A 25,193-nucleotide genomic window follows, 5' to 3' on the forward strand; every position below is an offset into this window, starting at 1 on the left:
TGCATTTCAATACATTCTGAATTATAAAAGTTTTGTTTTTTTGTTGCAATTAGTGTGACAAAAGGAGGTTGTGTAGAGAAGACATTACTGTTTTAAAAGGAATCACACTTAATAATTCCCTGATTTCACAGAGTCATTTAGACCTTCTGACGGCTTTCCATTGTGGGAGTGTTTGCTCGTAAAATAAATCTGAGACCAGTGAGGATCAACAAATGACCAGGGCCGAGTGCTGACAGACAGCCATTTTTAATTTTTTTTTTTACTTGCAGAGTGCCTCAGATGATCTGTAGATGTTCAAAAATCATCTAATCTGTCGCATGCAAAAAGAGCTTTGCTAGCATTATGTAATGCCAAGAAAATCTCAGGTTTAAGTTTAATAATTCAACATTAAAATGTGACGCTTCTATCATCTGCAGATCATTTTCGGTACTATCCAAATAAGGTATGTTGAGGAGTTCAAAGAAAAAATTTTTATTCTTTTTTTAAACAAATATCTTGCTAAATAAATGTTTTGTGTGGCTTTTGTCGTGTCTTCTTGCAAAGGGATGACATCAGACTGACTGCGATGTGATAAGAGCAATGATTACTTTATACATATCACAGCGTCCTCCCCCCTGAACTCACAAGCACGTGGTAGAGGTGCTAGAATGTCATCTCCACTTACATTTCTTTTAAGCACTTTATCCACTTTGGACCTCGGTGGAGCTTTTTTTTTCTTTTTTCATTTGTTTTTGTTGAAAGAGAGAAAAAGAGAAAAAAATAATCCTAAATTAACATTTCCTTTGAAACATTCACACTCCTGCCTTGTACTCATTCCCCCCCACCCCTCCCCCTCCCACTACATCGAAACCCCCCCGCCCCCCACATACCAAAAGAAGGCACCACAGCTTCTAAACAAGACTCATTGAACCGAGACTCAATAATAATGACACAAACAGCGTTAAATTAAAAACCATTGACCACAGCCCTGGAAGTGGCTCCTTTCACATTACAGCGACTCTCAACGGGGGGAGACACACAATTGGTACTAGAAAGACGGACCACGTCGTGTCCACAGGCAGAGAGAAAAAAAAAACTCAAGTTTCTGAGAGATCAACAGTCTGTTCCTCTCATGCAGCGGGCCGCGCCATCCCAACACATGGCCTCAGTGATAGGCCGCAGTCTATGGGGGTTGATCGCATGCACCGTAGCAGAGTGACAGAGAGGGGGCACTGTTGCTACATGAGAGCCATCATGTACTGTAGGCCAGGTTTGTGTCTTGTCTGTGTGCTCTACTTCTTTACAGTCAGTGTGTGTATCCCTCATCCGTACCCCCCTTTTTCCACTAGGGTCCACAGGGCTGCTTGCTGCTATACGTCATGTTCCTCATGCAGCCATCCTCGTTGTTGCATAAATGCACAGAAAATTCACGTCTTCTTCCAGGTGTCCATATGGGCTAAATAAATTAAATTGAAGAATGAAAGTCCATTCTTGATTTGGAGGAACCCCCCCCCCCCCCCACTTGTATCCAACTTTTGTATCAACTTCCACTGTCCGCTCGCCCCCAAAAATGAAGTCGCTGGATACTTGCATCTTGTCTGAGTGGTGACATTCAAGACCGACAGCAACATGGGGAGAAATTCGGAGAAGGATATACAGTAGTTTAGGGCTCCATCTCTCACTCTCTCTCTCTCTCTCTTTCTCTTTCTCCAACCCCTACACATGTGTGTGTGAGGGGGGGTCAGCAGGGGCCAGCAGCCTGCCCTCTAGTTGACCTTGTCCTGGAAGATGTAGAGGTTGTTGGTGGCGGCTACAGCGATGATGTTCTCGTAGGGATGCCACGTGGTGTGGAGGATCTTCTTGCTGAAGTCCAGGCTGTCCACGCTGATCTCATCTTTACGACGCTTCCCTCCCACACACACCTGGAGGAGGACAACAGTACAGGGACACAACAGCAGCTCAGATATCAGTGTCCAACAATGTTTTTTTTGATGCCCACTTGGGGGTGCCAGAGCAAGATGGCAGGCAAACCTTTTATATACTATCTATGAGGCAAACCCATACTTGACATATTATCACCTCATAAAGTAGATACATGGCACAGGTGTTAATAAACAGCAACATTAGCGTTCATTTGGAGTCATGCTTCTGGCCACAAACAATGAAGTCGTATGTTGACTTTGAAGATGAAAATCGGGGCTTAAAGAGATGACTAACGGAGCTTTTCAGATAAAGGCTGAAAAGAGGAGATTCAGCAATGGCATTGTGAAAAACATAAAGTTTTTTTTTGGATACTACAGTGTACACCATGAAACAGTTGTTGTTGCTGTTGCTGAAAAGGAATTTGATTGATCAATCTGTGACACTTTAAATGACCCATGTGACATAACATTACACTGTCATTATTCATTTGGCCGGTGGCTGATATGAAAATATTGATTGGTGAAGCTTTAACCTTTAGTTTGGCATTAGGTTTGCTGTGCACATGTGTGCCAGGCCAACTGGTCTGTTTTTAGATATATTTATTGATCCTTATAAGACTATATTATAACATTATAGTTATAGTTATTAACATTATAAGTACTGCTTATTTTCTCTAGGCAAACATTTTTTATTTCATGTGAATTCATATTTGTAACCTTCCTTTTATAGCAAACTTATCAAATGTGTATTCTGATGTAGTATCCTAACTAACTATATGGTGGTTTACCTATGAAAATTCCCAGTCAATTGATAAAAAAAATACAAATATTTAAAAAGACTAATTAGAAACCCAGTGGAATCCTCTGAAGTTGTCCTAACATTCCTTCCTTGCTAATTCTCTGGTTATATAAAAACAGATCCAGACCCCTTTAAAGGATCTAGACATGGGGGTCACTTGTATTGAGGAGCCATGGTGCTGTTACCTTGCGAGGCTTGAGAATGGCTCTGGGTTTGCTGTTCTCCCTGGAGGCTTCCAGTGTGACGTCACGCTTTGTGTTCCGGTCAAACATTCGGAAGAAGTTGTTATAGGAGCCGGTCATTATGACACTGTGGCAGAGCAGAGGAGAGAAGAGGGTTGGATGGATAGATAGATAGATAGATAGATAGATAGATAGATAGATAGATAGATAGATAGATAGATAGATAGATAGATAGATAGATAGATAGATAGATAGATAGATAGATAGATAGATAGATAGATAGATAGATAGATAGATAGATAGATAGATAGATAGATAGATAGATAGACAAATAAACTGTATACATAAAGTCTTTTTTCACCTGTCTGATCCGTTCCAGACACACTCAAACTTGTCAAAGATGCAGTCGTTCTCATACAGAGAACAAAGTTTGCCTCGTAGATAGTCGTGAACCTGAAAAAAAGAAATACAAACATGAACGTGAAAAGCAGTGGGTGGATGGTGGAGGATCACATTGTTTTCCAGCATCCTAAAAGGTACAGTGTGTGATATGGGAATATGTAGTGGCATTTAGTGGTGAGATTCCAGATTGCCATGCTCCCATGCTAACCCCTTCCTTTGGGAGAATTTACAGAAGCTACGGTAGCCTGCAAGGACAAGAAGCTAGTTATTAAAGATGGCACCATCCAAGTGTCTTTCCACAATATCAATTGATGAGGTGAAGATGTATTTAGTTATTTATTCTTTAGTATTTAGTATCTTCTTTGTGCATTTCCCCAGGACGCCCGCTATATAAAAAAACGCCTAAGGCCATTAAGTTTGTCCGTTCTGTGTTACTGTAGAAACATGGCGGTGCAACATGGCGGCCTCAGCACCCCGCTCCTATGTAGATATAAAAGGCTCATTCTAAGGTCATAAAATAAACCACTTCGAATTTCAAGTGAAAAACATACATGTGAATGTTATATTCCATTTCTACCAACTCTGTTGGAATGCCACGCAATTCTACACACTGTACCTTTAAATTGGTCACATTGCCATACAAACCGTAAGCCGTACTGCCATATGGTCTACGTTTACTAATCCCTTCCAGAACCTGGTGACCTGGTGAAGATGCTAATATGCTAAGCTGCTAGGTGGTAGGTGGAAGCGGACCTGGAATCCCTTGAGCCCAGCCGATGGCCTATCAGTCCTGGCCTTGCCCTAAGTCGATGGCCCACTCACACTAGGGCCGTTTACCTGTTCCGTGCTGCAGGAAGATTCAGCACGATTCCCCCCCCACCCAATGACGGATTACCGCATGGGCAAAGTGGGCACATGTCCAGGGCCCTGGCCAATAGGGGGGCCCTTGATTTTTTTTTTGTAATTAAAAAAATTTGACGAGCAGTGTGAGCAAGGGCCTGCGGGGGGAGTGGGGAGGGGGGGGGGGGAATCGTGCTGAATCGTGCTGAGCACGGAACAGGCAAACGGCACTAGTGTGAGTGCGCCCTTATATTCGGGGTCTTATATTCGGCCGGGACAAGCGTGTGCGCGCTTGGAGAGAGAACGATGTGTCTAGAGAAAAAAAGGCACGGGAAATGGCCAAAGAGCTCCACATCCCCGCACTGAAATCAAACCCTCGACTCATTATGGTGCGAGTCAACGTGTCAGGGGCACGAATCGGCACAGCGATCGACCTACAGTGGCTTTTCTGCTGTGGCAGTTGTAGTGAGGAGAGTTTGCCAAGTGCGCCGTGCTTTTACGCACCAACACTGCTTCCGTAATGTTCAGATTTTATAGATTGCATCAAAGCCCTTAGGACAATAAGAATGAGATCGCTTTTTTTAACCGATGTCCATGCTTAGGTGGTGATTATATTAACTGTGTCGGCTGTGTCACTTTACAGTTAGTCGGCAGTGAGATTGGGGATTGGGGTATCCAGGCTCGGGACATGCAATCGGATCGCGGAGCCTGTCACCCGCCTGTCCCCTCGACACCCGTTAACGTGCAGGAATACCCTGTGATCAATTAGTCTTAAACCACAGTGTGTCTGCACGGCGGCTCACACTGGCACGGTCTCACTGTGAACGACACCAACACAGCGTTTCACCGGGTGACGCGCTGCTTCGCTCAGACATTGAGTGTAGGCTCCGAGGGGGGCAAGGGTGCGCTAAAAAGCAGGCGCAGAGATCTTACAATGGCAAAAAATTCTGCTCGCGCGCTCAGCGCGCGCTCGCATCTTCGGTGTCTCTGCCCTAATCTAACTGTCTAGTAGGCTCAGGCGCAAAGAGTCTCTTTCTCTTGCGCAGCACCAGAGAGCTTTTATAGAATTGTATTTCGCTCTCTCTCTCTCTCTCTCTCTCTCTCTCTCTCTCTCTCTCTCTTTCTCTCTCTAGGCTGCGCGCTGCATTATAATGTGTGTGATTGTGGATTGCACGGTGTGCTAGTGCGTGTATTTGCGTGTTGGTAGGGGTCCATGGCAGGTTTGTGTCCAGGGCCCGTGGTCATGTTAATCCGTCCTTGCCCCCACCTCCCCACTCCCCCGCTGGCCCGTGGTCACACTGCTCGTGGCCTGGGCACGATTGCACCTTACCTACGTCCCCGTGCGCGTTTAGGATTCGGAGCGTAGTCTACTTGTAGGCTATACGACTGTTTGTGAATATTTTCATCCGGCCAAATTTGCATCAAATATTCCACTTCCAAATTAGAGCAACGAGAATCCTTAATCTATTGTTTTTTTTAAAATGTAGCCTTGACGTAATAGGTCGCGATGGACATTCTCATATTTGTGCAGCATGCTGTTTATTATTAATATAACGGCCCGTCGTCAGATCATACGTACCGGATGGTTTTATACACATCGATCGCTCCATCAAGTAATCCAAGTCAGAACTTTTTGTATGGGCAGAGATCGTTTTTTTAAGTGTCTTTATAAAGTTTCTTGTTAAACTTAGTGTAGGCTATTGTTTCCTTATCACCGGGCCGCGGAGTCCCGTTGTGTGTTGTTTTGTGTTCGTCTCCACCGCCATGCGTAAAGGCAGTATTATGACAGCTGACGGGAGGAAAAAGAAAAAAATCATCTGACGAACGTGAGTAAACACGAAAACCTTTTTGCTTTGCTTTTTGCACCTATTTAGCTCTCTCCCTCTTTCATAGCCCACACCTAGGCCTACACACGTTAATTCTCACACATTTTATGTACCTACAGTCCAAGTGTTGGGCAATTCTGGTGCCGACTAGAAAGGCAGCGGACGTTAACGGACAATGCATCCTTAATAAATTCATGTCAGGAACACCGCCTGTGCGCTTGCTTGTGCGCTTGCTTGTGCGCTTGCTTGTGCGCGTGTCATCTCATTAGCATCTGTACTTTGGCCACGGCACACCTCTCCCAAGTGTGCCGTGGCCAAGGGGCTGTTCCGTGCTGGAATACGGATGGCGTGGTCACACTAGCCAAACGTTCTAGACTTTAGTATGCAAATGAGCTTGGGCACGGGGCCGCGGCCCTAGTGGGAGTGGCCCCTTAAGACCCCCCCCCCCCCATCACACAGTGTCTATCTGACCCCCTGTGACCTCACAGTGGGAGGTTTTGCCCTTCAGGTTTACATCAGCACTGTCACTATCTGTCTTCTTTTCCCCCCCTGGACAGTCTGTTCAATAAGCCCTGGCTCCTGCCTCCTGGCTCCTGGCTTTAATCGCTAAAAATGACACAGTTACAGATTGGCTGTGGCGACTCTGGAAACAGGATTATGTTGAGTGATTAGTCTAAAAAAATCAATAAGTTTTGATTTGATCCGGGGGCCTGGCCATTATATATACAGTATCTCACAAAAGTGAGTACACCCCTCATATTTCTTCAAATATTTCATTATATCTTTCCATGCGACAACACTGAATAAATGACACTTTGATACAATGTCAAGTAGTCAGTGTACAGCTTGTATAACAGTGTAAATTTACTGTCCCCTCAAAATAACTCGACACACAGCCATTAATGTCTAAACTGCTGGCAACAAAAGTGAGTACACCCCTAAGAAAAAATGTCCAAATTGGGCCCAAAGTGTCAATATTTTGTTTTGCCATCATTATTTCCTAGCACTGCCTTAACCCTCTTGGGCATGTAGTTCACTAGAGCTTCACAGGTTGCAACTGGAACCCTCTTCTACCCATTCATGACGACATCAAGGAGCTGGTGGATATTAGAGTCCTTGCGCTCCTCCATCTCCCGTTTTAGGATGCCCCAAAGATGCTCAATAGGGTTTAAGACTGGAGACATGCTTGGCCAGTCCATAACCTTTACCCTCAGCTTCTTTAGCAAGCCAGTGGTCGTTCGGAGGTGTGTTTGGGGTCGTTATCATGTTGCAGTACTGCCCAGCGGCCCAGTTTATGAAGGGAGAGGATCATGCTCTGCTTCAGTATGTCACAGTACATGTTAGAATTCAATGAACTGTAGATCCCCAGTGCTGGCAGCACTCATGCAGCCCCAGACCATGACACTCCAACCACCATGCTTGACTCTAGGCAAGACACACTTGTCTTTGTACTCCTCACCTGGTTGCCGCTCCACACTCTTAACACCATCTGAACCAAATAAATGTATTTTGGTCTCATCAGACCACAGGACATGGTTGCAGTAATCCATGTCCGTAGTCTGTTTGTCTTCAGCAAACTTTTTGTGGGGTTTCTTGTGCATCATCTTTAGAATAGGCTTCCTTCTGGGATGACAGCCATGCAGACCAGTTTGATGCAGAGTGCGGCGTATGGTCTGAGCACTGACAGGTTGACCCCCCACCCCTTCAAGCCCTTCAGCAATGCTGGCAGCACTCATACGTCTATTTTCCAAAGCCAACCTCTGTGTACGACGCTGACCACGTGCACTCAACCTTCGTAAACTGGGCCGCAGGGTGGTATTGCAACATGATAACGACCCCAAACACACCTCCAAGACGACCAGTGGCTTGCTAAAAAAGCTGAGGGTAAAGGTTATGGCCTGGCCAAGCCTGTCTCCAGACCTAAACCCTATTGAGCATCTTTGGGACATCCTCAAACGGAAGGTGGAGGAGCGCAAGGTCTTTAATATCCACCAGCTTTGTGATGCTGTCATAAATGGGTGGAAGAGGGTTCCAGTTGCAACCTGTGAAGCTCTGGTGAACTACATGCCCAAGAGGGTTAAGGCAGTGCTGGAAAATAATGGTGGCCACACAAAATATTTGCACTTTGGGGCCAATTTGTAAATTTTTTCTCACTTTTGTTGCCAGCAGTTTAGACATTAATGGCTGTGTGTCGAGTTATTTTGAGGGGACAGTAAATCTACACTGTTATACAAGCTGTACACTGACTACTTTACATTGTATCAAAGTGTCATTTATTCAGTGTTGTCCCATGGAAAGATATAAAGAAAAATGTGAAGAAATGTGAGGGGTGTACTCACTTTTGTGAGATACTGTATATGCTATAACCCCTCACCCCCACCCCATTTCCCTCTGTCAGGCAAACCTGTTTAATAAAGCATCCAAACATCTTTTTTTATACTGCATATATAATGTTTTTTTACAGCCGTGATGAAAGGCTCACCTGGTATGTTTCCAGAGGCTTGTTCTCCATCTGAAGGTCCCACACCTTGACGGTCAGGTAGTCTCTGGTCATCAGGTAGCGCCCGTTGTGACTGAACTTCACGTCAGAGATGGAGGAGATGATTTCAGAGAAGAAGGAGCGCGTGGAGGGATCCTCTGGCTCCTCAAAGTCTACCAGAGAGAGAGAGAGAGAGAGAGAGAGAGAGAGGGAGAGAGAGAAAGAGAGAGAGAGAGAGAGAGAGAGAGAGAGAGAGAGAGAGAGAGAGAGAGAGCAGTTATACCTTCTGACCCACAGCACACAGGATTGCACAGGCATGAGGGAGTATAGTTTCCTTCTCTGTCATCCACAACCAGTCCAGTTATTTTCTGGCATTACTTTCCACGTATACTGTATATAGTCCATTTTTCTCCAGTTCTTGCCATAGATATGTCCTTTTAGTTTGAGTTGGTACGCTAAATATCCAGAATGTTCTCAAACAAGAGCTCTTTCTTCCAGTGGTTCAGCCTCTTATTCTTTTTACTGGCTATTAGTGAGGTTTGAATCAGATGCATGTTCCCCTTTCTGGACAGATTCTTCAAAAGCAAACATCTAAATGTTGGATGAAGTGGAAAAATCTTCAATTGATTTTTACAACACAATATTTCTATTAATTCACACAATTCACGAATGCATCTCTTCACACTGTTCCACCTGTGTGTGTGTGTGTGTGTGTGTGTGTGTGTGTGTGTGTGTGTGTGTGTGTGTGTGTGTGTGTGTGTGTGTTTATAGGGAGACAGTGGTGGCTCAGGGTGCGGGGTAAATATTGGTTATGATTCATATTGATTCTGGCAAGCTGCTGATTTGTGTGCAGGGCCAGCACACTGGGGATAAAGAGACAGGCCATTCCATCGTTAGCTGTCAACTTATTGTTCATTCTCTTCTTTCCCTTATACCCCCCACCCCCTCCCTCTCTCTATCACTCTTCTCCCCCTCCCCTCCTGGTGAATAGCTGTGTGATGTGTCAATGCGGAGCCTAACCAGGGATGCGGAGTGAGAGAGAGATGAAGAAATGGGAGGGGGGGGGGGGCAAAGACGGGATAAGAAAAAACAAATCAATGTCAAAGTGCTGGGCCCATTTGAGCCCCCGCTGGATTTGTGTGCATGTATATATGCATGTGTGTGTGTGTGTGTGTGTGTGTGTGTGTGTGTGTGTGTGTGTGTGTGTGTGTGTGTGTGTGTGTGTGTGTGTGTGTGTGTGTGTGCCTGCCCTCTCTCGCGGTGTATAATAGGGTCCCTGGGGAGTGGGAGAGGGGGCTGTTTGGTCCCTTTCTCTCTCTCTGTCCCGGGGCTTAGCGCTTTGGCAAATCCCTCCATCCATCCTCCTGCTAACTGTGATTTACAGGTAGAGTATGGCAGGCTGTCTGTCAGGAAGCCTGACTAGAGTGGTACAAGGTGTAGGAGGCACACTCGACAAGCTGTGTCCATTTCATCCCCAGAGCTACTTTTATTTCAGTCAATAATTAACTTAAACTCAACTACTAACAAAATTAAATGATATCAACTTAATATAGAACAAAAAGTGCACATGGCTTCACATTCATGCTATTTTAACCTCCGAGCTACTAGAAAAGCAAGTGCTTCAACGGGCTCTTTCATCAGAAGGTATAACCCGACCATAATATCTACAGGTGAGTAGAAAATCCGTATCCCTAGCACAGGTGTAAGTAGTAAAGTATAACATTCAAATGATTTGGGTGTGAAAACCCATTTAAACATGTCTCTTTAGCCCATAATAATTTTAGCCCAACAAACCAGAAAGCAGTGTGTGTGTGTGTGTGAGAGAGAGAGAGAGAGAGAGAGAGAGAGAGAGAGAGAGAGAGAGAGAGAGAGAGAGAGAGAGAGAGAGAGAGAGAGCTGTAAATACCACAACTTACCATACCCTTCAATCCAAGCATTTCTTTCTTTTCTTTAACACAATAACTGAAGGTGCCGTGTTGGCGCAAGGTTCAGTGAACACATCGATACGTCTGAAGGAAATGACTGACATTATTGAACAACCAGGTGTGGCCCACATGAGGGACTAATGTGATTTCTCTTAAGCCATTGATTTCCTAGCCAAAATGTCAATGTATCCATTATTCATTTCCAAACCCCAAAGTGTATGTTAAGCTATACAGGGAAGGCCATCCATGGTCTGAAATGCACATGTTGATGGGTTATCAATCCTGGCCTATTGAGCAGGGGGGAGAGGGGGGGTATGCTTGTCACAAAGGCGGAGCTGAAGGAAAAAACATTGAAGGTGAGTTTGCGACCATGCAGGGCGCTATTACTCGAGCTACATCGGTCTGATGTTGTGTATTTACAAATTTTGCTGAACCCGACAATGTTTAGAAAGTTAAAACCAAAATCACACTCATTGGGTTTTAATTCAGACCGGCTGTTTATGCTTTGTTAGACCCATTATCTAATCCTAACTGTTATGAGAGAAAAATACATGTGAATAAAAGTATAGTATTTTAATTGAATTCAATCTTCATGTATTTATTTGTTACCCATTATTTAACCAGGCAGGTCATTGGTAAACACATGCTTCTATCATTATACCATGGCATGGTCAGTTGTATGCAGAAGCTTGCTAGAGAAGTAGCTTTGTAGAAACGTTGGGACGAAAGAAACATAGGATAAAAAAAAATACAATAGTACGCATACTAGAATAGAAGGGAGACGGTTTCACATGACATAAAATCTATAAAGATGAGAGAAGAAGTGTTGGCTCCCTCTTGCCACTCTTTCCCTGCGTTCCAATACCCATACTTTCCTACTATTTAGTATGCCAGAAAAAGATTTAGTATGTCCCAATACATGCACGTCAATTGTAGTATGCTGGAAAAATACGGAAATGCCCCACTAACTCCAATAGCATTTTAGAGTATTCGTCTTTATTCTCTCCTGTGACCCTAAAACTCTTTTGTAGTTTAGTATGTAGTGTAGTAAAAAGAAAAAGTATGTGATTTGGATTTGGAATGCAGGGTTAGCATCATTTTTTGCACTAGTCTACTGGTACTCACATTTGCAGTGTTTGTCGCAGAGCGCGGCCTCCCTCATGTCACACAGGCGTATGGAGCCCTTACTGCTGCTGTAGGCGAAGGTTTGACACTGCTGGGGATGGAACTCTGCCGAGGTGATCACCTCTGTCAGCTCCTCCATGTTGGCTGGCTTGATGTCCACAATGTCTGGGAGGAAGGCACTAAGGAACAACTTTCACACACTTTCTTTGGATATTGTTTGTAGACGGCTTACACTCAGGTTACTCCCACAATTTACTGCCGTTGCTGTAAAAAGGGGGGGGCAGGTTTTTGTCTATTTCGCTTCCGTAACATGTTTATTTTTAATTTTTTAAAGATACAAAATGTACATTAAGGTGTTTATTTTACAACACCTTGTCTGTTTGCATCTGTATATTTCTACTATACAACCATCTTTAACAGGCATTATCTCAACACTTGGATTTTTTTTTTTTAAAGCGCATACACATTAATAGCATAACACGTTTGATATTGGCAAATTTGCATATTCATTCAAACATTTCTTTAAAAAAAATGTAATACAAAATATTCTTGTTGAAAAGTAAGTTATTTAAGTGGGAAAGATTGCAAAATGTTGACCTCTTCACCTGCAATGTGTGGCCTTAAAGGGGTAGTTTGGAATTTTGGACATTCCAAGTTCAACACAGACACTTACATCGATAGTCTGCGCATTGTAATGGATGTCAGGTGTACTGTGGAGTGGGTAAAACTGTTTTATTAGCAGGCTACGAAGAACCGTTGCCTTGCGCTAGCCTAGCACCGGTGAACTTTGCATCTAGAAGGACTGAATGAAATGTGTTGAAAACTGCCTCCAATGATAAATAACACACAGGCTAACATGGAAATGAGGTCCTATGCCCAAAATTCCGAACTACCCCCTTTAAAACACAGGACTTCTTTTCACCTATTCATTCCTATGTGTCATGCAGCAGATGCACCATGGCAGAGAGGATACTGAAGCTACGGTCTGTGATCTCCAGGTTCCACAGGTTGACTCTGAGGTCGTCTGTGGAGATGTAGGTCTGCAGGTCAGAGTTGACGGAGATGGAGTTGATGTGGTAGGTGTGAGCGTTGCTGAAGACGCGCCGGGCCGTAGCCTCCACCATCAGGTCCATGGGCTGCAGCACGGGCACCTGGTGGGTCAAGACAGCTCCAGTCAGGCTTAGAGAGAGGAACATGTTACACTTCTTCCTACTCCTTTTTCAGGCATATCAATTGAATGTATGTCATTTTCTTTTTCTTTCTCTTATGTGTGAAATCATTTGAACATCGTTTTTGTTTATGAAGCCCATGGGGGGGGGGGGGGGGGGAGGGGATGCCCTACCAACTGAGCTAAGGGCGCCCCCAGGTTAAATATTGTTAAGCAATAAAGAATGACTGAGAGCCTTCCTGCATTATATTCCGTTATACTTGTGTCACTTGGAACCTGAATGTTGTCTTTTTTCCTTTACATGAACAAAGGCATTTCCACCACAAATTGATGCAGAAAAGAAGGCATACATTGGCGGGCCGGTGTGTGTATGTGTGTGTGTGTGTGTGTGTGTGTGTGTGTGTGTGGTGTGTGTGTGTGTGTGTGTGTGTGTGTGTGTGTGTGTGTGTGTGTGTGTGTGTGTGTGTGTGTGTGTGTGTGTGTGTGTGTGTGTGTGTGTGTGTGGATGACTGCAGGGATCCATGTGACATTTACTCCACAAATCTTAATGAAACAGAGACAGCGAGTGAGGGGGCTATGGGGCTGTTTGATGAGCCGCTTCAATCAGACTGTGAATATCTGTTTGCTACATGGCTACTCGGTGATCACACACACACACACACACACACACACACACACCGATGAAGTCACTCCCGCTCTCTTGTTTGTGTGTGATAGAGAGAAAGTGAAAGAAAGCAGAGGAGGAGGAGGTGGTGGAAAAGAGAAATGGCCCAAAGGCACGGCTATAAGGCCCTGCTGAGGAATGATAACTGAACTCTGCCAGAATTTTGGAAGAGGTCTCTCTCTGTCTCTGTTTGTGTGTGTGTCTCTCTCTCTCACACACACACACACACACACTCACTCACACACACACACACACACACACACACACACACACACACACACACACACACACACACTCACACACACACACACACACACACACACACACACACACACACACACACACACACTCACACACACACACATATACACACACGCCCACATAAAAAACCCGGGCTTCAAAGACAGCCAGCACCAGCCCCCCCGTTGGCCAGATAAAGCCCAGACAAAGAGAACGTAGGGAGGGGAGGATGAGCGGAGAACAAATGGACTGCTTCTTCTTCTTCCCCTTCTTTTCCTCATGTCCGTGTCTGGCACTGACAGAGAGAGAGAGAGAGAGAGAGAGAGACATGTCGGCCGCAGCAGGCCCCTGTCTCTCCATGGGTGTCACTTCATCTCCATGTCTGTCTTTCACTGGCCCCGTCCACCGAGACACAGAGCGTATTAACCCACAACCCTCAACACTGACAGCTACAATGTACAGCTTGATTTGTAATGACCTAACAGATCCCCCTCTTCCTTATAGCAGGTCCAACTGAATATGTTATAAATTGAGAATAAGTATGTGTGCTTTTGCTGTATCCTAAATCTGTTCTGTAAAAAAACGTTGGACTCTAATATGTTGTAAACAAAATCAAATAAGGATTTGAACTCAGGGACCAAGTGAGAAAGTGTCACGATCATATCTATACGTTAAGCATGTATCCCCCTTCACCTGCAGTGTGCCTAAACTTCAGATTAGAAATATATTGACACCATAACAATTGAATGATGTTAGAAAAATCAGACACATTTGTGTTTGAAGGAAATACTAAGTACTTATGTAAGAGTATTTATTATTTGTTTGTTTATTTCGCTTTACATTTTAGAATATTGTTGTTCCAGTTCTTTCTTTTCCTCCACCCCTGTCCCCCCCCCCACCCCCATGCACAGATTTTCACAGGCTGTAAACAGGATTGCCACAGTGCGGGCCTGTCTCCTCCAGGTTGCTATGATCCCCTGGCCAGGCAGACAAAGAGGGACAGACACGCTCAACACAGCACTAATCTACTATGGCAGGCACGCGCACACACACACACACACACACACACGCACACACACACTGTACTGTGCCTGCCTGCTTTGTGTGAAAAATTAAAGAGGTACTGGAGTGATAAGAAGGAGTGTGTGTGTGTGTGTGTGTGTGTGTGTGTGTGTGTGTGTGTGTGTGTGTGTGTGTGTGTGTGTGTGTGTGTGTGCGTGCGTGCGTGTGCTTGTGTGTGTGTGTGTCTGTGTGTGTGTGTGTGTGTGTTGGTGGTTTGGGGGTTCAGAGAGGATGATCCCTTCACGGTCTTCACCTCAGTGCACATATCGATCACTCACTCTCACTGTGATCGTGTGTAAGTTTAAAATGTGTCTCAGACGGTTGTGTGTTTTGACACCATTGCCACCATTTAAAGTGAGCTTATATTCAGGGTTTATTAAGGTATTTTAAAAAGGGAAAAACTGATAAATCAGAGTACACACGTACAGTGTGTGTTGCTAAGAAGTTTATGCAGGATTAGAAGCTATCATGGCATAATGCCTCAATGCCACATTGGGATTTTAATCAGCTTATCTGTGTGTGTGTGTGTGTGTGTGTGTGTGTGTGTGTGTGTGTGTGTGTGTGTGTGTGTGTGTGTGTGTGTGTGTGTGTGTGTGTGTGTGTGTGTGTGCAAATTAAGGATAGACTTTTGTCACACAAGACAAAGAGATTATGAGACGTAACAGTCGGAAAAGAACAGGTGCTAATTCTAAAATGAACAAAAGGCTGAGTTCCATTTAGCTGCTTCAGTTCCAGGCTCCTGGTATAGTGCACGCTGACTCACTGTCACACTCTTAATGGCTTACTTGGACATCTGAATAGAACGGAGCCATGCTAGATGTTATTTGTAACACCTGTTCTGTTGCTGCTATGAAAGGTCAAAACGTCTACTATCAAAATGCCTTCTTTTAAGTCCATTTAATACCTCAGCACCTATGGCATTCCCAGTCATGTGATTTTCTCAATGTCATTTTGTAAGCTTTAAAGGAATAGTTCAAACTTATTTGATTTTTTGATGCTCAATCTCAATATAAAGCTACTGCCAGCAGTCAGTCAGTTAGCTTTAGCTTTATAACTGCAACATGGGGAAATGGCTGGGCCTCTGCCAAAGGTAACAAAACTGACCTGGCATCACCTTTGTAAAGCTCATTGAGTAACACACTATAGCTAATGAGCCGACATGCGCACAAGCACACGCATAGACAGAGTCATGACGTCACATTATATGAGACTGCAATGGTGCTTGGGCCCGGTACGGTGCTGCTGGGCCTGGTGTGAACGCGGCCTTTTTGTGAGCTCTTACCCGCAGTGAGGTGATGGTGGAGGGGTTCCTGATGCGTCCGTCCTCATCCTTCAGGTTGTAGCCCTCTGGACGCTTGTCTCTCTCACTGATCTTCCACAGCTTCACTGTCTTGTCTGTGGTGGGTGAGACACACACACAAACACAGAACTACAGTTAGATCCGTGCTCATACAGTAAATCTCTTATATACAAGATGTCTGCTGGGGGGGTTGGGCATCCAATCTGGCATGTCGCTGGGGCAGGAGCCAGAGAGGATGATGAATGGCTGACATTCTGATGTCACTGATATCAATCTACATGTTGAGCACATTTCATTTCCCTCAGAAAAAAAGCCATCTGTGTGCTCTTTTCAATTCTGAAATTCAAACACCAGTTACATCCAATCTTCATGCTCTAGTGGAGGGGATGGCAGTGGCAGTGGCAGGTTGTTGCCTTTTTTTTTCTCTTTAATTTCCGCTGTGCATACTGGTGTCAGAGCAGCGGAGGTTCATCTCCACAGGACGCTCCAACCATCTGCTCCAGCCCACCGCTAGCACTCCACTCTGCAGCCATGCATGAAGCCTGCAATCTGCAAGACGTCTCTCCGCGTGTGTGTGTGTGTGTTTGTATATGTGTGTTTGTGTGTGTGTGTGTGTGTGTGTGTGTGTGTGTGTGTGTGTGTGTGTGTGTGTGTGTTCCTGCTGTGGCAGTCATGCATGAAGCTTCTCATTCTGAAACATGTCTGCTGGTGGCACTCGCTCAGCCATGCGACAACACAGCAATACATTCACACAGATAGTCAAGAGGACATTATCATGAGATATTAATAACATCTCCCCCCCACCACACACACCCCCACACACCCCTGGCCCACTGACCGTTGGTGGAGAGCAGGAAGTAGGCTGCGTTCTGCTGGGGAAGCCATTTGATCTTGTTGATCTTCTCCTCTATCTCCAGGCTCTTCAGGTAGTCAAACTCTGGCTCGTGGCTCTGGAACGTGCTGTAAACATTGTATTCCCCACGACGCTGGGGCTGGCTCTTACTCTGCAGAGGGGACCACACATAGGAGAGACACAGTGAGAGGCTGGCCTGGTGGCTCTATATGTACTCCCAAAAATGTGTTAGAAAGACTTTAAGTCCAGAACCAGATGAAAGAAATGGTTCAGAAAATAAGTTACATTTTAAGTAGCTTCAATGCTATCAAGTCAAACTGGTAGAGTTAACATGGTAAAACATTATACGTACTAAGCCTATTAGCATTGTCAATGTGAGATTATTATTAACATGCTGATGTTAGCATACTGCGCCTAAGAAGCTGCAGTTAGCTTCTAGCAGTTGTGGTCGACTCTTATGTCTAGTATATCATCACATAGCCCAGTGGTTTTCAAACTGTGGGGCTATTTTTTTTTTGGAGTTTGTGTTTTTGATCACGGCATAGCTGGACAAGAGTTCTTCTGCTTCGTTCCTCTCACTGCATTTAAATGCATTCATTATATTACAGAGAAATAGGTCTCGTTAAAGAAAAAGAGCACCAAGCCCAACCCAGAGGACCTTGCATACATTTTTTTATTTTAAATTAATATTTTTATGGAAAATCCTTGTGTCTTTCTTCAATAGCTTCTAATTCATCAGACCCAGTGTCTCCAAATTATTTGTTCACACCAAATTCCTCATATTTAGCCTCTTAATTTTCTTCTCTGAAAAAAAATCTCCCGGGGGGGCATACCCGCGGACCCCCCTAGGAGGGTCTGGTTCTCCACTGCCTACTATTTTCCTCCATCAGGACATTGGAGGCTATAGCGAAAAAACACTGGGTGTGTGAATGACATTTCACTAGTCAATAATTTGGGCCAGTCTGTCTGCCTATCTTTCTCACTCCGCTGCACACTCAGTCACTACTATCCATGCTTAAAGGAAGCAGGATTAAAACACTGGATTAAGATGCTAAAATGGATTAAAAAATGTGTTTAAAAACGCACAAAAATGTTTAGAATGTTTCAAAAATATGTTTAAATCTGTAAAATAATTAAAAGATATTTCCGCTGAAATTTGTTCTCTGAGGGGGGGCTCACTTTGAAAACCCCTGACATAGCCTATGTACAATTAAATGCTTTTCCTAACACTTCTTTGCAACTACAGGAGTCTGTGTGGCACATTTACACTGAATCAACCATTCATTCCAAGATTCCGAGAAAATGAGCAGCCATAAACAAATCTACAGTGAAGTATGGCTGCTCCTTTTCATGAAATGATGTAGGGTACAGTAGTTATTTCATCTGTAATTCAGCAGGAAGTTAATGCTATCTTTTAAAAACTTGGCATCGTAACTGGTTTTTAAAACACTGCGTCGCTGTGTAACAGGAGTTTATAGTGATGGGCCCCACCGAAGCTTCTTCGTGGTCCAAGATATTTTTTGTTGCTTGTGTTTTTTTTTTAGATATGAACTGCTGCATTTCCAGCTAAACAAATCCCTTTTAAAATTCAAATAGTCCCCTTTTCACTTGCTAGTTATCCAGAAAGCAAAACATTGCACTTTTTAATGTTGGCCCCCATAGAGGCTCAGTCCTATCTGTCTCTCTCCAAAATATAAAAGCAAAAAAAATGCCTCCAAGAAATAATAAGAAGAAAAAAATGAAAAATAGCTTTCAGCAGCAGAAGGGATAAGCATAATGAGTCTGTAGCGTTGTTGGCATTTCCCTACCTCCTGCTCCCTCTGGAAGACAACCACTCGTCCTCCTTTATCCCCGGTGGCCAACAGCTCCCCCGATGGGTTAAACTCCACCGTCGAGATAATGTCAGCTGCAACACAGGGAGCAGAAGAGAGGGTTGGGGGGGAGAGAAATGTCAGTGTGTACGTTCACAAAGGCTGTCAAGGTATGGGCTCGGTGGGACAAAATGAAAGAGCTTTCACAGAGATGTGGTGGGTCGACTACTAAGAAAAAAGAACATGTCAGTTGGAATGGGGAAGAGGGGAAACTAGAGACATGGCACACAGAGGAGGCATGCTATTTTGAATTGAATTGTATACATTTATTTCAGACATATCACAAAAAATATATAATGCAAAACAATCCAAGAAAAAGCACAAAACAAATATTTTCAAGTAAGTTCACAATAAAAAATAAAAAGCATATAACAATATATGTATTCGATAAACCAACTTTGACATGCCTGAAACGGAGTAGGGGAATAGCCTTGTTTGGTTGAATATGGGCTAGGAAAAGAAGCCACTGGATGAGGCACTGCATGATATATGGAATAATTCAGACCATCACACCAGAGTGAGCCAACCTGTGTCAGTTCATTTGCACTGCTGTTTTTTTAAAGCACGTAGCCGCCACACTAACAATGCCTAATACTGCCACTAATGCTGCAGACTGCAATACCCTGTGCGGCTCACTGACTCTCCTGTTCCTTCATTTCAAAACACAACCCTTTGCTCACTGCTTGAGAGGCAGAGGCAACGATTATAGACTGAGCATGCAAGGCAAAGAACTGTTTTGGTTATTCAGTCCCCAAATTGCCACCACTTAAATTAAACTAATAAAAAAATGTGTGATCCGTTTCAGACGTTTTTTTATTATCAATGGTTTCTTCTTACCCAATGTCATCTCATTGATCTCTTTTGCTTTAATCATGTATTTTTATTTTCCATTTGCATTTCTTTTTATGGTATTCCATCCCTGCCAGACAAAAATAAAATTGTATTGTTATTAATATTATTAATAAAGGTGTGCTCTTTTTTTCAGGTGGTGTATGTCCATGCATGTGTAGCATACTTTTTAATTTTCCATCTATGCAGTCTTTGCATCAGCAGGATAATTATATCATATACTGTATAGGCTATATTATATTATTCATTATATCAAATAAAATGTACAGTAGTAAACTCTATGGCCAACCTTTCTCAGTGTATGTGGATAGCTACACTTCTACCAATAGTAAATAACCCACACCTATCCTTAAGGTAGGGCTTCCTCTCCTGCATGTCGGAGAGGCTAATGGGGACTGTAATTATTACACAGCCCCGGGCTAAAGGAGGTATAGATAGTGTAATGTCTGTCTCACACACACACACACACACACACACACACACACACACACACACACACACACACACACACACACACACACACACACACACACACAGCAAAGGCTAGCCCTCTGTTTAACAATGATAAAAATATAAGACAGAGACAGAGAGAGAAAAAGAGAAATAGAGAGAGAGGGGGAGAGAGAGAGAGAGCGCTTGTTGTTTTGTACCCCCCACGCCCTCCGTGGACCAGCTACTGGCGGAGCGCTGAACAGAAGAGGGGAATGTTGCTATGGAGACCGTTTCCATTTCTAGTGGCTCGGAGGGCTGTGTGTGTGTGTGTGTGCGTGCGTGTGTGTGTGTGTGTGTGTGTGTGTGTGTGTGTGTGTGTGTGTGTCTGTGTGTGTGTCTGTGTCTGTGTGCCAATAGCTCTCAGACTTTTAGTTGCTGATGCTAGCTGTAATTCAGCAGAAAGAGAGAGAGATAGATAGAGTGCTGCAATAGAGTGAAAAGCTGCTAGTGCATCTGGAGGGGGGGAAGTGTGTGGATTTCAATGCAGCACACAACTTCAGACAATGGAGTCCCTGTAGACGGGGGCTCATCTCTGACATAGTGGAGATGACTAAGCGTCACGTCTTGGAATGTGTGTGTGTGTGTGTGTGTGTGTGTGTGCGTATTCATTTTAATTGTGGTAGAGAAAGAGGCACATTCAGCAACAAGACCAGAGGGATACCATTACACACTCTGACCTACTTACTGCCTGGGAATACCCCACTGACACACCAGATGACATTGATGTAGCACACACCCTCACACTGATGTTAACACTCTCTCTGTACCTGTATGCAGCCACCTCATGTGTGCACAAAGATATGTAATACCACACACACACACACACACACACACACACACACACACACACACACACACACACACACACACACACTGGTGTCTTCCCCAAATCCATCAGGCCACTGGGGTGAATCGGATTGAATCGGCTTAGTTGGTCAGCTTTCTTGAATCAAAGCTTTTTCTCTATTTGCCCTTCAATCTCCTTTTTCCCCCTTTTCCCCTCCCTCTCTCTCTCTCTCCCTCATCCCTCCCTCATCTCTAACACATTAAGTCACTGAAGAGAAACAGTAATTGATGGATGCTCTTTTAATAACCGGTTTACACAGGGATACGTCCTTCAATCATCCCAATGCATGAAGAAGAGGCAGTGGAGCTGAAATTCACGCTTTATAGCATGATGGAATGCTTTCCCCAAATGACTTTTTTCCTCATGCAAATGTATTCAAAGCACTCAACCCTCAGCCACTCATGGAATTATGTTTGAATGGCATAACAAATACTATCCCTGCATTCCAAATCACATACTCTTTCTTTTTACTACACTACATACTAAAGTACAGAAGAGTTTTAGGGCCATAAGACATAAAAAAATCAGATAAGGAAGATATTTTTTCATTATGTCAAGAAATGTCAAGATTAAAGACGAATACTCCAAAATGCTATTGGAGTTAGTGGGGCATTTGTGTATTTTCAGCATACTACAATTGACCTGCATGTATTGGGACATCCTAAATCTTTTTCGGGCATACTAAATAGTAGGGAAGTATGGGGATTGGAACACAGGGAATTTCTTGATCAGTGTTGTAATGCGACAATACCAAATACTATCTTACAGTAGAATATACATGAATCTGTATACTTTACATTGTGATTCATATTCCTGTCAACTTTTACTTTTACTCCACTAGGTTCCCTAAATCAAATGTGTACTTGGGCTCATTACTACAAACTAGAATCAGAGGAAATGTATTAGACTGGCAGAAAGCAGGTCTGGCCAATCAGATGATTGATGATGTAACAGTTATTGCCAGGCATCACTCAGCACTTTTTTTCTCTTTGGTTATGTCGGCGTATGTCAAAACATTTTGTGTTTGTATGTTATGCTTTACTGTACGATAAAGTTCATAATCAAAATATATATTTTTTTTTTCTTACTTCCAATACTTTTACAGTTACTTCCAAAACTTAAAGTAGCTACGAGGAACTTTTAAATATTTCTGAAACAGTCAAATTTTTCCTTTGGTGATCATAAATCACATGTAACCGCAAACGACACCATCAGTGCAAAGAAGGCGATTTTTATATTGTTTTTCTTAATGCCTTTTGTCATGGGTACGCTCACCCTGGCGTAGTAAAAACACTACCACTTAAGTCCAATAATTAACAAAAACTGAAAGTTCCTTGTAGCATCTTTAATATTTATATAATATAATATAATATAATATAATATAATATAATATAATATAATATAATATAATATAATATAATATAATATAATATAATATAATATAATATAATATAATATAATATAATATAATATAATATAATATAATATAATATAATATAATATAATATAATATAATAGGGTAGCAGGGGGATGGGCTATCTGTCTGAAGATTTCTGCTTGAGTCAGATCAGATATTTAGTTGTGAGCATCAGCATTTTTTCAAGGAAGAGTGGAATTAACAGCATGCCTTGTGATTCGGCTGATCAAATGTGTACTTACTCTTTCTCCCTCTCTCACACACACACACACACACACACACACAAACACAGCTTTATCAGTGGACCATAACCAAGATGAAAACCCATAAATCCTGTGGCCACTCAGCTCTGACATAGGACAGGTCAGCACTTCTTGATGCATCAGAGAAGAGAGGGGGATGCTCCAGATAACACACATCCATCACCATGTGATAACACACACACACACACACACACACACACATGCCTGTTGGCCCTGCTGCTGTCATGTGTGTGCACAGAACTCTGTGAACATAAGGCAGAAATAAAATAAAAGTCATGGGCACTGCTCTAATCTGTTTCTATTCAGCAAACCTGACCCTCGATAACCTCCCAGGCAGCGTGCATTGCATTATGGAATGGCTAGTCCAAGTGATTGGATGGAAACATAGATATGCATTGATTCTGGAATGAAAACCAGAGAGAGACAAAGGGCGGGGAGGGAGGAAATTGAATGTATTTATAGATGGCCAAAAGCATGCAACATCCATCATCTACAGTATAACAGAAGGGCCAACTGAAGTCATCAAAAACAAAAATGGCGGGTGGAAAAGTCAAGGGAGGGGGATTGTTTTTTTTTTGGTTGTTGGTGTTAAGTAGGTCAATAAAAGATGGTACAGGGAGTCCTATTGGCACAGACACACAGACACGCAAAGACCAAAAATAGTGCAACCCTGGCTAACCTCTAGACAACATGTAATCCTGTCGGGTGAAAGAAAAAAATACAAATGAGGCTTGATCCTGTAACTGTGGCACGGCAGGGGGTTTGGTAATAAGACAGGCACAGGCAGGAATGGTGGTGTGTTGGCTGCATTGGAGAAGCTACTTGTTAGCGTAAGTGTGGTGCAGTTATTCCCAGGTAGGAAGTGGGATGTTAGCTAGACGATGTCGAGTAAATGCTTTTGTTAGCATTAGGAAGTGGAGAGGAGAGGGGATTACATGCACTTGTGCTTAGGCTGCCTGCCTGCGTCAAAGGATCAGGCTTGTGGGGGATAATTCAGGTCCGTTCTCTATGACTGGAAGCTATCTTTTCCCTGCTATATGCTCGTCAACTATATGCATCAAACTGCATGTATTGTAAGACCTACCACCCTCTTTTGCTGTGCCGTTTCCGTACGGAATAAGCCACTGATAACAACTTGATTTCAGACACAGCGTACAATGGTGGAGATCAATCACATTTGTGACTAAAAGCCATGCTATACCTCCTCTTGATTGTGGTATAGCCAGCCGTATGATTAAAGGCTTTATTAGGCTTTATTAGCAGCGAACAAAGCAACAGAGCACAATGCAGCAGCAGCTCTCTCTTCATCTGAAGAGCATGACTCTTTGTATAAGATCTGGAGTGAACAAGCTAATTAACCTGGTTTTCTCCAGGATCAGCCCCTTGAGAGTGAGACAGAGGGTGTGAGACAGTGTGTGGGTGTGTGTGTGTGTGTGTGTGTGTGTGTGTGTGTGTGTGTGTGTGCGTGTGTGTGTGTAGGTGTGTGTGTGCGTGTAGGTGTGTGTGTGTGTGTCTGTGTTTTTAGACTGAATGTGTTTGTGCGTGCGTGTGTGTGTGTGTGTGTGTGTGTGTGTATACATGTATTCTTTCTCATTTGTGCTTGTACTGTATGTTTGTTTGTGCTTGTACATTTCTGTATCCCCTCACTCCGGGGAGTTGCGGGTGACATGGGCGAGACGTGTGTTACTTGCTTCACTTTCTCACACTTCATTAACACACATCTGACTGCAGACACAACACAGGCCAGGACAGAGCAGAGCAGAGCAGAGCAGAGCAGAGCAGGGCCAAAGCAAGTTAGACGTGGTGAAATCAGCTATCGATTCCTGCGTGCACCGACATGAATACCAAGCAGGGAACATGTGAAATGCTTGTTATTTGGTATTCTCTTAGAAATTGAAGATGTAGGGAGGGAGGGAGGGAGGGGGGGAGGGAGGGGGGGGGGGATGGTGTGGGTGGATGCGTAGGGGCTGCAACGAATTATAATCCAACGCCAAAACAAAACTAAAAAATTCTCCCTCCGCCAGTGTGTGTGTGTGTGTGTGTGTGTGTGTGTGTGTGTGTGTGTGTGTGTGTGTGCGTGTGTGTATGTGTGTGTGTCTGTTGCTTTGGTTGCAATCCCTTTCATCTTTCATGTTTTTCAAGGCTGGAGTGAATCAAAAGATTTGGATGGCTGCAGATTGGATTGTACACACTGAAAAAAATCCTGTAACTACGGCGACCTTATCACCACAACATAAAAAAGATTCCAATTGACGCTGCATTGTTCCTTTCCTCAACATGGACAACAGTATCATTTGCTATCAAAACGTACAAATGTGTCCTATTGTAAAATACCTTAAAAGGGTCAAACAATATAGCTTAGCCTTTGGGCTAGCAATGCACCGAATGACTCATGTTAAAGTCCATCCATCATAGCAGCACTGGGACTCAAAATGCACTGCCCAAGAAGTCAGTCTAGAGAAAAGAGGATATTTTTAGTAATAACCCTCCCTATACAGTAGCAGCAGCACCACCAGTATATATACTCTTTCATAAATTCTCATTAAATTTTCATAGGGCTGCAGACTTAATAAGAAGCTAATCAGGGGATGAAAGCAGCTGCCGAATAAGGAGTGTGATTTGCCCAAACTTCACACAGCTTGCCATTAAGAAACCAGCCTACCCCCCCCATACACACACACACACACA

General features: G+C 43.5%; 1 protein-coding gene across 2 annotated transcripts in view; it reads right to left on the bottom strand.

Annotated features, from left to right (window-relative positions):
• Positions 1–1,565: 1,565 nt before the first annotated feature.
• The window catches only part of ppp2r2ba (protein phosphatase 2, regulatory subunit B, beta a), a gene marked incomplete at its 5' end in the record, with an annotated part of 60,432 nt that continues 36,804 nt past the window's right edge, over positions 1,566–25,193 (bottom strand). For both annotated transcript variants that reach the window (XM_080035736.1, XM_080035737.1), the window contains 9 exons: positions 1,566–1,901; positions 2,886–3,009; positions 3,244–3,335; positions 8,433–8,602; positions 11,480–11,644; positions 12,453–12,630; positions 15,896–16,008; positions 16,752–16,917; positions 18,575–18,672. In XM_080035736.1, the coding sequence (XP_079891862.1) occupies positions 1,746–1,901; positions 2,886–3,009; positions 3,244–3,335; positions 8,433–8,602; positions 11,480–11,644; positions 12,453–12,630; positions 15,896–16,008; positions 16,752–16,917; positions 18,575–18,672 (1,262 nt within the window). In that variant the 3' untranslated portion in view covers positions 1,566–1,745. The remainder of the gene's footprint in view (positions 1,902–2,885; positions 3,010–3,243; positions 3,336–8,432; positions 8,603–11,479; positions 11,645–12,452; positions 12,631–15,895; positions 16,009–16,751; positions 16,918–18,574; positions 18,673–25,193) is intronic.

The sequence above is a fragment of the Ammodytes marinus genome, assembly GCF_949987685.1.
Source record: "Ammodytes marinus genome assembly, chromosome: 10".
Lineage (NCBI taxonomy): Eukaryota > Metazoa > Chordata > Actinopteri > Uranoscopiformes > Ammodytidae > Ammodytes > Ammodytes marinus.